A 14,047-nucleotide genomic window follows, 5' to 3' on the forward strand; every position below is an offset into this window, starting at 1 on the left:
TCTTGACAGCTCCTGTTTTGAGCTGTTCAGAAACACTGCCCAGTTTATTGGTGACATAAAGCCAATATGTTGTTAGTGCTGTTCTTGTCTGCTGTTGCGCTAGATGATTGATACTCCAGTCACTGAAGCTTATGACTGACAAGGGAACACCTGGAAAAGGGTTCTCCTTCCAACCACACAGTAAATTAAAGTGTTAAGCTTCAGACTCCAGCCCTCCAGGCTTCTGTAAGTCTATACTTACAGCATATATCCTGTAATAATGTCTGCACTTCATGCTCCATTTGCAGACTGCTATTGTCTAAAATTATTAAATCACAGCTATTGAAAAATGCTATTAGTGTGAATGTCAGGCCCTTAAGTTTAAACCAATACACTAGTGGTTAACTCAACACTTGGAAATAGTGCATATATTGTATGAGAACTGACTCAGGGGAAGGGCACATTTTATTAATGTCTGTGCGTTAGTGCAGTGGGTTTGTGGAGTTTTTTGACTGTGCGCCTACCCAACAGTGAAGAATTGCCTCATCTCTTGTCGCCGTGAGCGCATCATCTGCTTGTACTCTCCAATGCGAAGTTTTTTTCCATCGATAATGCAGGTCCTCTTAGGCCGTGGCTTGTATTTGTAGTTTGGGTACTTCTCTAGGTGGAGTTTACTCAGACGAGCCTGCTCCTCATAGTACGGCTGCTTGTCCTGGTTCGACATAGCCTTCCATCGAGAACCTACACAACACAGCAGATTTAAATTTCTGTATTTTAACGTTAGCAGGAAAAAACTATTTGACTAACTAATAGTAAGAATAATTAAAGAAGTAATTATAGATGCAATTTCTAAAGTATGGCAGATTATATAATGACATAAGCAGAAAGTCAGACACCGTGCAGTTTTGCCAAAATCTAGAGTGCAATTACCATCCAGTCACATTTTACTGCATTGATTCAGTGCTTAATTGAAGAATAAATGCTTTTCCAGCAAAATAATGATTCATCAAGATTTATTATCCATTTATTGAAATCATCAAGATTTATTGTCCATTCTCCACCACCCTCGTGATTGCTCTGCCTTTAGTATGCACACTATCTGAGACAAGAGACATGCTACAAACAGTAAGGACAAAGCTAATGTAGGAAGTTCTAAAGCTCTGAATTGTCTTAATAGGTACTTGATGACAGCAGTTTTAACAGCTCTGATGTATGGACTTCAGTGCTGGGAGGACAAGACTGGTTTGTTCTGTCATTTTTCATTAAAAATACTTATATGTGGCGTACAATGGCCTATGACGGAAAAAGCTCCTAAGGTACAATGAGAATTCACATTTATGGGGGAAATCAGATAACGCAAGTGCTGTTTTATAGTGGTGTGGTACACAAAAAAATATATTTGCTGTCTCTACAGTGTGTCATGAAAGGTGTTATTTTAACAGTGAGCTGGAAAAAGTGCAGGTTTATTACTTTTATCAACAGCTAAGGATTAACTGACTTAAGATTTTTTTTTGTGCAACTGAAAAACCCCTTTTCCCCCCTCACAGCAACAGTCATGCTGTCTTAAGTAAGGGTACCTTTAAATATTTGTTGCACTTAATTACATTAGCTGTAGAAAGACTTACCCAAAATCTTGCTTATGTTGGAATTGTGCATGTCAGGGAAAGCCTGGAGGATCTTGCGCCGCTCATCCTTGGCCCACACCATGAATGCATTCATTGGTCTTTTAATGTGTGGCTCGCTGTTGTTCCTTCCTCTGGATTCTCTGAAGACTCGTGCCTCGGCTGATCCAGCACCTCCTGTTGGCCAACAATAATAGGGTTGGGGTTTATCTGCAGAGCCATTGACTTCCCTGGACCCTGGAATAGCCAGAGTAGGAACAAGAAGAGAGAGCGAGGCAAGACATTGATTTAATGACGAGCCATGTTCAAACTCTCCTTCATCTACTGTCGTCACTGCTGTCATAATCACGACCATGATTAAAAGCAGTGCAAGGCTACAGACTCTTATGGACAGGGCAGACTTTCTAATGAGTCCTTGAGGCCTTCGTATATGCTGCCCTGTTTATGTTATTTTGCTATATAAACTTTGCTTGGTAGGAATAGATGAACAGTCTATTTTAGTAAATGGTTTTATGGGCTCTCTGATAGAACTTGATAAAACTTGCACAGATTCAAATACATATATTTGCCAATGAGAAGAACAAATATAGCACTTGCTCGAAAAAGTCAGAGCTGTAGTGAACCACTTTCTCACTATTCCTCTCGCCTTCAAGCATATATACAAGCACAAACAAACAAACCGGGCACACATTACCACTGAGTGTGTGTGCTGACTCTCCAAGAGCCGTTTCTCAATCAGGGCATTCACAATCAGCATAAGAGAGTTTCTCTCAGTATTAAACTGTACATGAGGCTGATAATGATTTCTGTTTGCATGCGCATTTGCTTCCTTTTATATGTAAGATGTGAAAGAATTAAATAAAAGCGGTATGAATATTTAAACAAACAAAAACATGTTGATAAACAAGGCTTGAAAAATAAGACAAAAAAAGCCTTCCATATGCTACGATACATCTTTAATGATCTCAAATCTGGAAAAGAAAGCTTGGGATGACTCATGCATATTTCATCATCCACATGTGAAGCCTTCTCATTAGACCATTCTACTAGCAGCCTTGGCACATGTTACCTGGGGTTTGATTTCTATTATTATTTCAGTTGATAAACAAAATCACTCTTAATGAGTAATGGAGGGGTGTGCAGATGTATTAATTTCAGATGCACAGAAACCTTGCTCTGCTCTAATTACTGAATGTGCTGAAGAGTTTCACTGTCTTCACTTCAGAAGAGCATGTCTTCTTTTCTAAACTACTGTATTACTGGAGACAAGTACTGAAATGGCAATATCTGTAGCCACACGGGCAGCACCTAAAATAGAGATCGGGGTGTGATGGAAGTTGGTTTATGCTCCCACAGAATATTTGAGGTCGATCTGTGCTCTAGAAAACCTGTTTCTAGCATCCCAAATTGATTTAACATATCCATCAATGATTCAGTGATGTTGTGAGTAATTTTCTTTGGTTGTGCATGTCGTCACAATTTAACGCTGTGTGCACACAAGATGCGATTCTGTGTATAACTGTTGGGGCAGTGTCAAATGAACCCAGCGTGTGCACGAGATAGAAATTTTGTTGTCAGTTGGGGAGGATTATGCTCTAGTCTGCCCCCACATGGCTGACCTCTCTACGCAATAAAATGTGTGAACAACGATGTCAATATCACAGCCATTATCTACTCCTACACATCCATCAACTGCGAGTATATCCTTGGCCTTAGCTCATCATAATCTTGTATCATTTGATTTTAATTATAAAGTTTGACTTGTTTCACCAAATAGCCTAATCTTCCAAACATGTCTTTACTTAGTCTCTTTTTAACAATATGTAAAGTAACCCAAACATGCATGTAAACATTATTTTACATACATACCACATTTCACCCAATGTTTTTGAGTTACTTTCAAACGCATCTTATTCTGTTTGCTTCTGCCTCCTAGAATGCCACAGGCCTTAAAGCCATCATGAATTCACAAATAATACACTACATTTGCTGCCACCGAACCCCACAGTACGTTAATTTCATTTAGCATGCACTCACTGTACAGGATGAATTGATTTCACTTTGTTTGGTTTTGACAACCATGTTTATTGTGCAATGAAATGTGGTGTGGTGGAGGGCTGACAGTATCCATCAACGCGGGGCAATCTGCTGACTGCCGGGGCCAGATGAAGGTATTCATTAGCTCAGGAGCGCAGCGCTCACTCAGACACGACAGCCAGTGTCTGTGCCCCAAGATCGCTTGCTGTAATTTACGATGCTTCTCGTGCCATTACTCTATCACTGACACTGATTCAGCAATTTATATACTGGTGTGCATGCATATGGGCAGAGGTGAGCTTCTTATGGGGAGGGGGACAAAACAACCGCCTGCCATCAGCTAGTGCCACATCCATAGTTAGCCAGGAAACCAGCCACGTGACTTGGTTGATTGGAGGGAAGCCAGATGAGGCATGGAACATAGAAAAGTGCCTGTCTGCTCTGTCTGATGATACAGAAAGCCGTTCAAATGAACAAGAGCAGTGTTACATCATGTACACCCATACTGAGGTGGCAGGTGCTTTGGTCCTGGGTGTGTAAAGAAGAAACTGATGTAGGTTTGAAGCTGACTCAGACCTGAGACCACCTCTGGGAAACTAAGCTGTAATTATATTGTTCACGGTAATCTTCTTGCTTACAGTACAAATTATATATATATATATATATATATATATATATATATATATATATATATATATATATATATATATATATATATAGCATGACGCAGCTTTGACATTGCAAATGAGCACTAACTTTTTTTTTACTCAGGAGGGACAGGACATTTAGGAATCAGCTAGTTAGGTGTGTGATTGTGTAAATAAACACAGATGTTTAGCAGTGACAGGGGCAGGGCCCCTGGGTGGTAGCTGGGGAAGGAGGGAACCAGAGGGAGTGCTGCTTAATAGAATTTATTGTGATTCATGAGGCCCGCAGCTCAAGTGTGACAGAGCGATATGAGAATCCTCTTTTAATTTGTCTCTCCTGGAAACACGGCAGATGAGCAGCATGAATTACAGTGAGAAAGACAGTGTGTGTGTGTGTGTGTGTGGGGGGGGGGGGGGGGGTAACATGGAAATAAGGAGAGCAGATAACGAAGTACCACAAAAAAGTGAGAGAAACTGAGAGAATGCAGTGAGGCCCGAATGCCTGTCACACCTGTGAACTGCAGGTTCAGACTCGACCACGTACCGAGCCAGAGGGTAGCACTGCCCCTGCCGTCCCCTCTCCTCGCCCTTTTCTCCTCCTTACTCATTTTTGTTCTGTGGGCAGACACATAATGTCACAGAGGAATCCGCTCGAGAGGATGAGCCTCAGTGAGCAGGCAACAATCACGCATACCTGCCAAGCCCTCCCTGTTGGGATCAAATCTAACACCTCCGACTGTAGGTATTTACTGCTGACAATAGAGCCTCTCCCTCAGAGCAGGATCAGGCTAGATTCATGCACATGGATAGACAGGACACAGCGCTCAGTGTCCCTGCTCCAGCCGGACCTCATATTCTAATTAAACCATTACAAATGAAGTGATCTTAATCCTACAGTATAACAACATGTCAGTCCTTTCTATCCTTTCCAGTTGAGACGATCTGCATGATCTAGTACAAGTGCATGCATGTAGAAACATGGGAACAAACAGCCAACCTGTTTAAACATGCAGGCTAAGACTTTTACTTTTGTCTGTCTGCTTTATCCTCTCTCTTATGCATTTAGCCTAAAAGTGGTGTCTAATCTTTCACAACATCCCAGCTTTGCACACACAAAGAAACAGGAACAGCAGCTCATGGGGATAGATTTAAATTTGCCAACTTCAAAACAGAACTTGCTCATTGATTGTGTTGACCCGCTCAGCTATTGTTGTTGTGATCTCTGAACCTCCTCATCTAAGCTTTCTTCAAGGGAAAGTCCTCAGCAATAAAAGCCAGAGGCCGATTCCCACGGCCTCACAGTGGAGGAAAAATGACAAAAATCTCTTGAAACAATCATCTGATGCAAAGCGTCATAAAAAGTCTGCGCTGTAGAATGTAAAGTGAACCACCACCAGTGATGTGTAGAAACAGTGCTGTTCTACTCATCCCATCCCATCAGGACTTTTTTTTAGAGACATTGCTCAGCAGAAGCAGCTTTTCTCACTCTCTGGTTGATATTATCACACTGGGCGTTTAGATCAATTCGGTTTCCTGCCTCCACGCATCTTTCAACAACTTCTTTGTTCTCATTGATGGGGGCGACTTAGACAAACACACAATGTAAGCTATGTAGCAGCTCCATACCATATGCGAATGAACAGAGTGTCTGGCTGGGCTGATGCCTTTGTGGTATTTGGTGATGTTTTCATCAGAGCTTAAAAAGACCTAATGAATTTGTGGTGGGATCATGCGTGTGGCTCGTGGCTTTATGAAATGAATTAAATCCTATCTGGTTCCATTTCTTTGCTGGCTCAATTCTTTTTACCCTCAGTCTCAGTCTTCAAGACTTCGGTTGCTGCATGCTTTGCAAATATTAGCTTAAGCAACCTAAAGCTTTCTGTGAACTGCTGTGATGAAAGAAGTCCGCTGTACACTGGGCCTCTCAATGTGGCTACTCTGTTCTGGAGGGAGAACTGCTTCACACCAAGGGGCTTTCACACCCTGTGTCAGGGTTGGAAGGTACACCCAGTAATTTTCCTTTTTAGGAAACACCAAACTATATTCAGTGTTTTCTGAACCACAGATGAAGTGTTTTTGAAATACAGAAGAGATTGAAAATGAATTTCCCTCCTTCTGTACCAAAAATAATTTAATTTACAACGTTTATAAAGTTATGAATTCCGAGCACATTCGGCAAGCATTGATTTGGCAATTTGCTGGTGAAAATCAGCATGTCTGTCAAGTTATATCAAGTCAGTGTTTTCTTGGTTATTAAAGAGAACACCGATCAACTGAAATTAAATAAATACTGACTGTTACTATGTAATAAGGTATGCCGGGGAGCCAAGCCTCTGTTGGTTCAAGGAAGAGAAAAACCTCACAACAAAGATTTCAAAGTAAACATGTTCTCAGAAGAGTAAACACTTTGTGGTTTACATCATGAAACCCGGCTTCACATCATTCCCCCGTATGTGTTTTCCTGTTGGTAAAACTGAAAGAGCCAGGCAGATGTATTTGTGATGTAAGAGAAGAAATGCTAACTGTGTCTGAGCTGTGTGTGGTGCCCTGGCTCCCAGTCACTTCCCCTGGGAAGAGGACCTCTCCTCTCCTTTAACCTCTGTCTGCTCCTAATCCATAGCCCACTGGGAACACTGATGTGAGGCGTCTGGCACAAGCCTTTCCCTCGGCCCTGAGCAGGACTTAAAAGGACACAACTGCCTTGGTGTGCGCTCTGTTTCGGTCCTGACTCCACAGTAGCCACAGAGGGAAGGTTCCCACTGGGAGAATGAGCACTCCGAGCACATCTGTCCAAGGAGTCAGACGGGTGGGATGGGATCTGCTGCTGTGGCTCACATGGGAAACATGTCAATGACTCCACTAAATATATCTCTAATTCTCATCTTCAGTGCTGGGTGTGATGTGAAACATGATTATAAGACATTTCATTAGAGTTGGTAAACAAACATTTTATGGGAAGTAGGTTTTTTTTATATAAAAGTCTATGTGAACCAATTATGTTGGGGCTTTTCTTTCTAAAACTGATGGGAAATGTGTCTGAAATGCCATTTAAAGTTGTTGATGGGTTACATTGTCCTGAGAAATATCTATCCTTCTGCCTTGAGTCTCTTTGAGGCATCAAAGATGAGTCAGAAGCATTTTCCTCTTTGCTCTGGCTCTGAAGTGCCATGGAAACTGCCACAAATATTTATGTTGGACAAACATTGGTGCACTGAGGTACTTCTTGCTCCTGTGTAGGAACCAGTGCCACAAAGGGAGATGACGCTTTGTCACACTGGTGCAACACGAATTTACAAGCACAACAGCAAAAGGAGCCGAGCCTGTAAAAAAGCCAGCTTTGTCCTCGGGCACCCTTGTCCTCCAGCCACCTACCTGTGAAAACCTTGGGGCCACAGACATCTTTCTTACACACACACACACACACACACACGTTTCTGCATAAACCCATACAACTCATCTGAGACACACGAAGCTGCACCTTTATCACTCATCAAAAGTCCCTTTCAAAGTATCGAATTAGTTTAGAGTGAATGGAGAATGCGCTTGATAACTCGTCAGCACAGAATTCACAGAACATTTTTGTGAAATCGTATTAAAGGAAACAAAGCCACTGCTCGTGTACAAGCACGCAATAGCAAATATGTGTGATGAAAACAAAAAACTGAAAGAGATGTTTGTTTTCATCTGAAACTCAAATATGTCCTTACCATCTAGATCTTCTGGCCTGGTGAGGTCAATAACTCTGTGGCCTATCTTTCCTTCCTCACCCAGCTTGCCAAGGTGGTGGCCGATGCTCTCAAAATGCGCCCTCTCCTACAGGGAAATAATAACAGTCAGGTACACAAACAAGCACATACATAGGTGTTTTTACAGTGATAGAATTGTAAAAATAACCCCATCAGGAATCTGAAATTTTGAAAAGAAAAAAAGTGTCTTTGATAAATGGAGGTTCTTTTGAAAAGCTGCTCTTTTGACATGAGCTAGATGTAGCTTTTTCCTCTCTCATCTCTCTATTCAGCAGCTGCTATAATGGATGACAGAAGGCAGAGAGACAGTGAGGGCCAGGGGTGCTGTAAATAGATTTACAGAGGGATACTTTGTGATCCCAAGCACACAATGGGGCCGTGGCCCTCTTTGCTGTGCTCAGATTTTCCTCTGTAATCTGCTCCTTACATCCTCTCTTCCAGTCTACAGCGCCCAGAGCTCAGCGAACATCATTTATTCAGAGTTCATGCTTTGGAGAACACACCGTGTTTTCCCGTTTGTCATGTCGCTTTGTGCTCAGATTAAACTTGGCATCATGTTGTACTTGACGCACAATGAAACCCTGTCATTCAGCGCTCCGTGACAATATTAAATGTCATGTCCATGTGCATTTACAGAATAAAATAACAGCTTTCGGGGGGCCTCTGAATAGTTGCTGCACATTACACTTAATGTATTATGCAAGGGGAGAGTGCCGACTGCTGCTGGCTCCATTGTTGAATGACCTACTTCCTCAGTGAATACACAGGGCATTAGCAAAAGGCTGTCTTCGTCTCTAAAGACTCAACTAGGAGATGGACACTTTGACTCTGCATGATACAAATAATCTCTTCCCTACTAGGTTTTGCCTGGATGACAGTAAAAGCAGCCATGTTGCCACCATTCAGAAAAAAAAGCATTTGTTTTACTCCCAGGGTGAGCGTTCAACCTCAGCCAGAGATGTGTAGTCGGCACTGACCTCTGCCTTTTTCTTTTCTAAACCTGCCTATCACATGCAGTCTGAACACATACTCAGGTACAGTCCCCACACAATACTAACAGCTCCCCTGTCACACACACACACACACACACCAACACACACATGAATCTTTTAGCTCCTTCTTTGTAAAACATTACACCATTTTGTTGCTTTTTCCACATTTCCCCCATGGGACTTTTTAATTTTTTTTATTTTTACCACTAATATGAGAAGGTGCTAAAAAAATTAAGCATTTTTTACAACTGCATATAATTTAGTTTGTTGTGTCTTTCTTAAAAAGACATGTTGGCAACAATAGACATCAGTAATTACAGCACATTTATAAAAATAAGAATTCAATTTTTTTCTTTTGTATAACCTTTTTCGTGAGGGTTTAAAAAGATAAAGACAGAAGTCCATTTGAGGCCTTTATCAGTATTTAAATTTTTCTCGCTTTTATTTATTTAAGAAATATACTTCAAAAGAAAGGACTGCGAGACAGACAGAAATAGCACTGCAATTTACCATCATACTTGAAGCAGTCATTATTTATGGCCAGCTGAGTGATTCTGATATACAATTAACCACTACCTGCTTATGGCCTGTGATTAGAGCCTGTCTATCTGACGGCCCTTTGCTTACTTAAGTGTTTTCTAATTATGACATGTGGTGGTCCCTGCTGGGCAAGAGGATGCTTTGTAAAAAGAAGATGGAGTATGGTGCCTTTCTCGGTGTCACATTCTGTGTAAAGCAAGACATGCACATGTGCGCATGCATGCACATACAGAAGCTTATTCATCACCCAGCAGCATTATTGCTCTTAATGAAAGAAGCTAGCAGCCTGATGACAAAGTGACTGATGTGTGATTAGCTGGATAGGCACTGGTGCTGCTTCAGATGCTACTTGGACAGTCCACCAGGAAGACACAGCGTTCATGGGCTCTGTCTGTCTGTAATAAAGTAGTCATCTCATCCCTCTTCTGCAGTTCGTTGGTCCCTCCTGATCAATCAAGTCCTTTTATAAACTCATGATCATTAAGCATCATGTTGGGTTAAGAAGGAGAGAGAACGGGGCCCATCCATCAATGAATTTCATTAATAACTAGCTCAGTGTTGAACTTCTTTCTCCACTGCACAAAGTCGTATGATTAGTGAACATCACCACATTAGATAGCAGGGACAAAACTGAATGAGGCCCTTGTTTAAGCAATCTTTGAGATCACATCGCTTCATTTAACATAAAGGGACCGTGTGGGGATTGTTTTGTGGTTACTTACAGTACATATACATACATTCATACAAAGTACTAATTTACATAATGTAATATGAAGGTGTAGTTACACTTAGTATTCCTCACTGCTGCGTGTTAGCTATTCTAATTAATATCAGACTATCTGTGCAATATGGTACCACAAATTTTCATAAAATTTTATATACTGAGCTTAATATACTTATTGGTTATAAGTTTGGTAATTTATATCTGCAAATTAAAATTATAGTTGAAATTACAGCCATAAATTATCTGCACAGCATCAGGGTTTTGTTTTAAGGCCGGAAAATATTCAGTGAACTAATGCCTCTTTACTGCCCACGCATCAAGTGCTGTGATAAATTGATGGCACTTTTATTATTTTATAGTGTCATTAAATTTTTACTGATCACTCTGACACAGAGAAGTAGCAAAGGACATGCAGTATCGAGAGAAGCTGGACTTTCTGCCAGGAAAAGTGAGGGTGAGGGAAATAGAGGGAGCCCATCGGTACAGTGTATGGCTGATTTAAAAATGTATTTACAAGGGAATGATGAAAGCCTTTAAACACAGAGCATACTGTAGGCCTATGAAAGTCGTGGTACACAAATAAAGGGGAACGAAAGAACAAATCAAGTGATAAAAAGAGACAGGAAACAAAAGATATAACAGTACACAATATTCCCCTCCCACTCTAACCACGACCGCTGGCAAGCACCCGGTCCCTCCCTCAAATGACTTCAGCATGCAGCTCTCCACCCCACAACTAAAATTATAGCAGTGCACTCCGTGCTGTAGTGGAAAACTGCCGCCCACAATAATCTCATCTGCCCTGCCCCTTCAGTCTTTTGTCTTTAAAGTTTGGTAACAGATGTGTTTTGTTCCGTTGCACTAGGATGCCCAGTGATCTCTGAGCTGGTCCAGTGAAACTGCGAGTCGCTGAGGAAGAGAGAAGAGTAGAAAGAGGATAGATAGGAGAGTCTGTGGAACTTCTTGGGTGAGCCCTTGTCAATGCTGTAAAAGAAAGCTTTAATCTGGCCGGCCGCAGAACATGTGCCGCAGGCCTGCTGCTCTGCCCACAGGGTGTATTCTGGGCGAAGGCGGGTGGCGGACGGCCCCGTGCATTGTGCCTACTCCTGCCCTATATTTAAGCAACACACTGCCAATCCTGACACTCCTTCACCATCTCCTTTGTAAATAGCTGCAGGCTATAGGCAAAGGCATATGGCCTGAGATTGTTCAAATGCAGATGAAAGAGAAATATACTCAAGCGTGAGGTCGACTGTGGTGCAGATCAGCATGTTGTTGTTTTGGAGGCTGCTCAGATGGTTGGGTCAGGTAGTACCCCTGAGATTGGACATGTCTTCATCTAGAAGATTTTTAAATTTTCTTTATCATAAGAAATTGATACACACCTTATCAGCCCACAAGATGTGCCATTGACAGTTTGTTTCTTTGGTTGATAAAAACCTGACTCTGCTGTTGGTCAGAGAGGTTTAACTGAACCAGGCTATAAAAACAAACAATAAACATTACATTGGCACAAAGCCCAGAGAGGTTTGGATACTTTACGTTCTAAATGTTAAAATGCCATAAACAAGGGGACAAACCGGGCTTTGGTACCTATTTTAATAACATGCCCTTTAGTTCATTTTGTTATATTATAATTCAGCACATAATTGCCATTGTTAATAATAACCAGTAACTTTTCTCGTAATGTGTTTGACTTTGAGAACTCCGTTTGGGAAAAGGGATAAGTAATATGCAACTAATGTAGGCACAGATTCAGCTGACATGTTGGCCTATGAAAACATTTTGACATCAGAATAATTATTTAAAGAGAAAACTGGCAGCTGTCAAGCGTGATATATTTTACTCCTGATTTATGTATATACGTGTAAATGGCACGTTTGTCCCTTTTGTGAAATCTGACGGCAGTAACTGCTGGAATTCTGAGATCTCTAAGCTGTTGGTAAAATCTCATCCATGTTTCCCTCATACTGCAAAGTACAGTATACTGTATGCTCACATATGTTTAAAATTTTTAAGATTGGAACATTTAACAGCTGCGGGAGCCTAAACAGCCACTTATGTCTGATAATGTGCTGAACTTGCTCCGGTTATATTACACACCTGGTATGTGGCAAGTTGAAGGCAATGGCTCTCTGACCACAATACATGGTTTGTGTATCAAGTGTCAGTCATCACTAGGGTCTGTAGTGGTCTGAGTCTTCTTTCTTAGGGTCTCCTTCAACAATCTGCCTCAATCCTGATGGAGACAAAGACTGCACTTTGACATGGCTACAGCTCCTCACAGCTCAGCACCTCATCTGTTTTGTATTTTTATTGCAACCAGTTGCAACGCTATTTATAACTCTGCAGCTTTCCAGTAGTTTTTGCTAGTTTTGAACCATTTAAATGTTAAGTACATCCAGCCATGCGGTAAACCCACAGTTCCTTTCATGCAGGCTGTTGCTCTCTTTTTACCCAGAGCTCTACGGAGCTAAGGCTAATGCAGGCAGCAGCAAAATCAACAGTAGCAGCCACAAAGGGCTGGCATCTGTTCTGTAGTAGTCGTCCTTAACATCACACAGAGCAGGGATGGCCAGCTATTCCAGTCCTATTTGTATTTGCAGGACATCTAATTTTTTAAAACAGATAAAAGAAAGGTGTTTAATTAAAATGAACCTAACCCCATTTATTCAAATGATATTAATAGTCAAACCAGAAATGTAAACCTTCAGTGGAAATTAAATAAAAACTGAATTTCTTCTATGTGCTACAATGTCTACTTTAGGAAATTTTGCAAATACATGTATAAATCTTTACCACTGATAAATCTATCAATTGTGTCTCGTCTTAATTAAGGTCAGATATGCTGAAAATGTTGTTTAAAAGCATTTAATCACTGCGATAACATTTTGACTCCGTGTTCAGTTATGTTCCATTCCACACTGCTGAGATTGTTTGTGTTGACATCATGTACTTTTACAGGTTTCCAGTCCTCAATGATCCAGAACTGTTCTCTGAGTCCTCCAGGGAGCGTGAAGTTGGGCTAAAACCTCCTGCCTTATCAAACGCTCCAGGTTGCAAACGGCAGGATATTAGAAACTGCACATTACCAAAACCCCTTTCACATATGGACAAAACCTCAAGACTTGTTGGACACTAGAGCCATTATGTTCCTACTGCAACAATACTGTAGACTATAAATGGTCCTTTGTGGCCTATTCTTTTCCTCCTCCTTTGTTGTGTGTGCCTTGTGGTGAGTGCAGCATCACAGGTCCTAGCCACCGCGGCCAGCAGCATTTCTGAGCAACTGCAGCAGGCCAGAAATTCACCATGTAAAATGACAACTGTAGAAAATAATGGAGCTACCGCCGCCAAATGACCCTACCAAGATGCAGTCTTGATGTCTTTCTAGGGAAGAGGCGAGACAGAGCAAAAGACCTGACCTGGGACAGGTGCCCACAGATGCACACACTCGCACAGGCACATATTATCCAGAGTCATACATTATTTTTATACTTTTGGCAAACGTGAACAATTGGACAAAGCATTAATGTAAGCAATCTTCACAATAGCACTTGCTGGCTACAGCCAGTGTCTGGGAGCTGAGCATAATCTAATTTGGATGGGCAAACCCTTGTATGCCAAGGATTTACATTGCAGCCAAAACGCCTTGCTTTGCAATTTCCAAGACAGCAGTCGAAAAGGAGCAGAAAATTGCTTCCAGGGCTGCAGACCAGACAAGATTATATTCAAAGTCTTTGTGAGGGCTTTGCCTGAA

At 41.5% G+C, this 14,047-nt stretch overlaps 1 protein-coding gene across 4 annotated transcripts in view; it reads right to left on the reverse strand.

Moving 5' to 3' along the window:
* sox6 (SRY-box transcription factor 6) overlaps nt 1–14,047 on the reverse strand; it is a 129,597-nt gene that overhangs the window by 5,438 nt on the left and 110,112 nt on the right. For 3 of the 4 annotated variants that reach the window (XM_026378349.1, XM_026378350.1, XM_026378348.1), the window contains 3 exons: nt 7,993–8,098; nt 1,605–1,838; nt 504–720 (listed from right to left, as the gene is read on the reverse strand). In XM_026378349.1, coding sequence (XP_026234134.1) covers nt 504–720; nt 1,605–1,838; nt 7,993–8,098 — 557 coding nt within the window. The remainder of the gene's footprint in view (nt 1–503; nt 721–1,604; nt 1,839–7,992; nt 8,099–14,047) is intronic. The other variant, XM_026378351.1, reaches the window with a different exon arrangement.

This window comes from Anabas testudineus, chromosome 3 (assembly GCF_900324465.2).
Source record: "Anabas testudineus chromosome 3, fAnaTes1.2, whole genome shotgun sequence".
Taxonomy (NCBI): domain Eukaryota; kingdom Metazoa; phylum Chordata; class Actinopteri; order Anabantiformes; family Anabantidae; genus Anabas; species Anabas testudineus.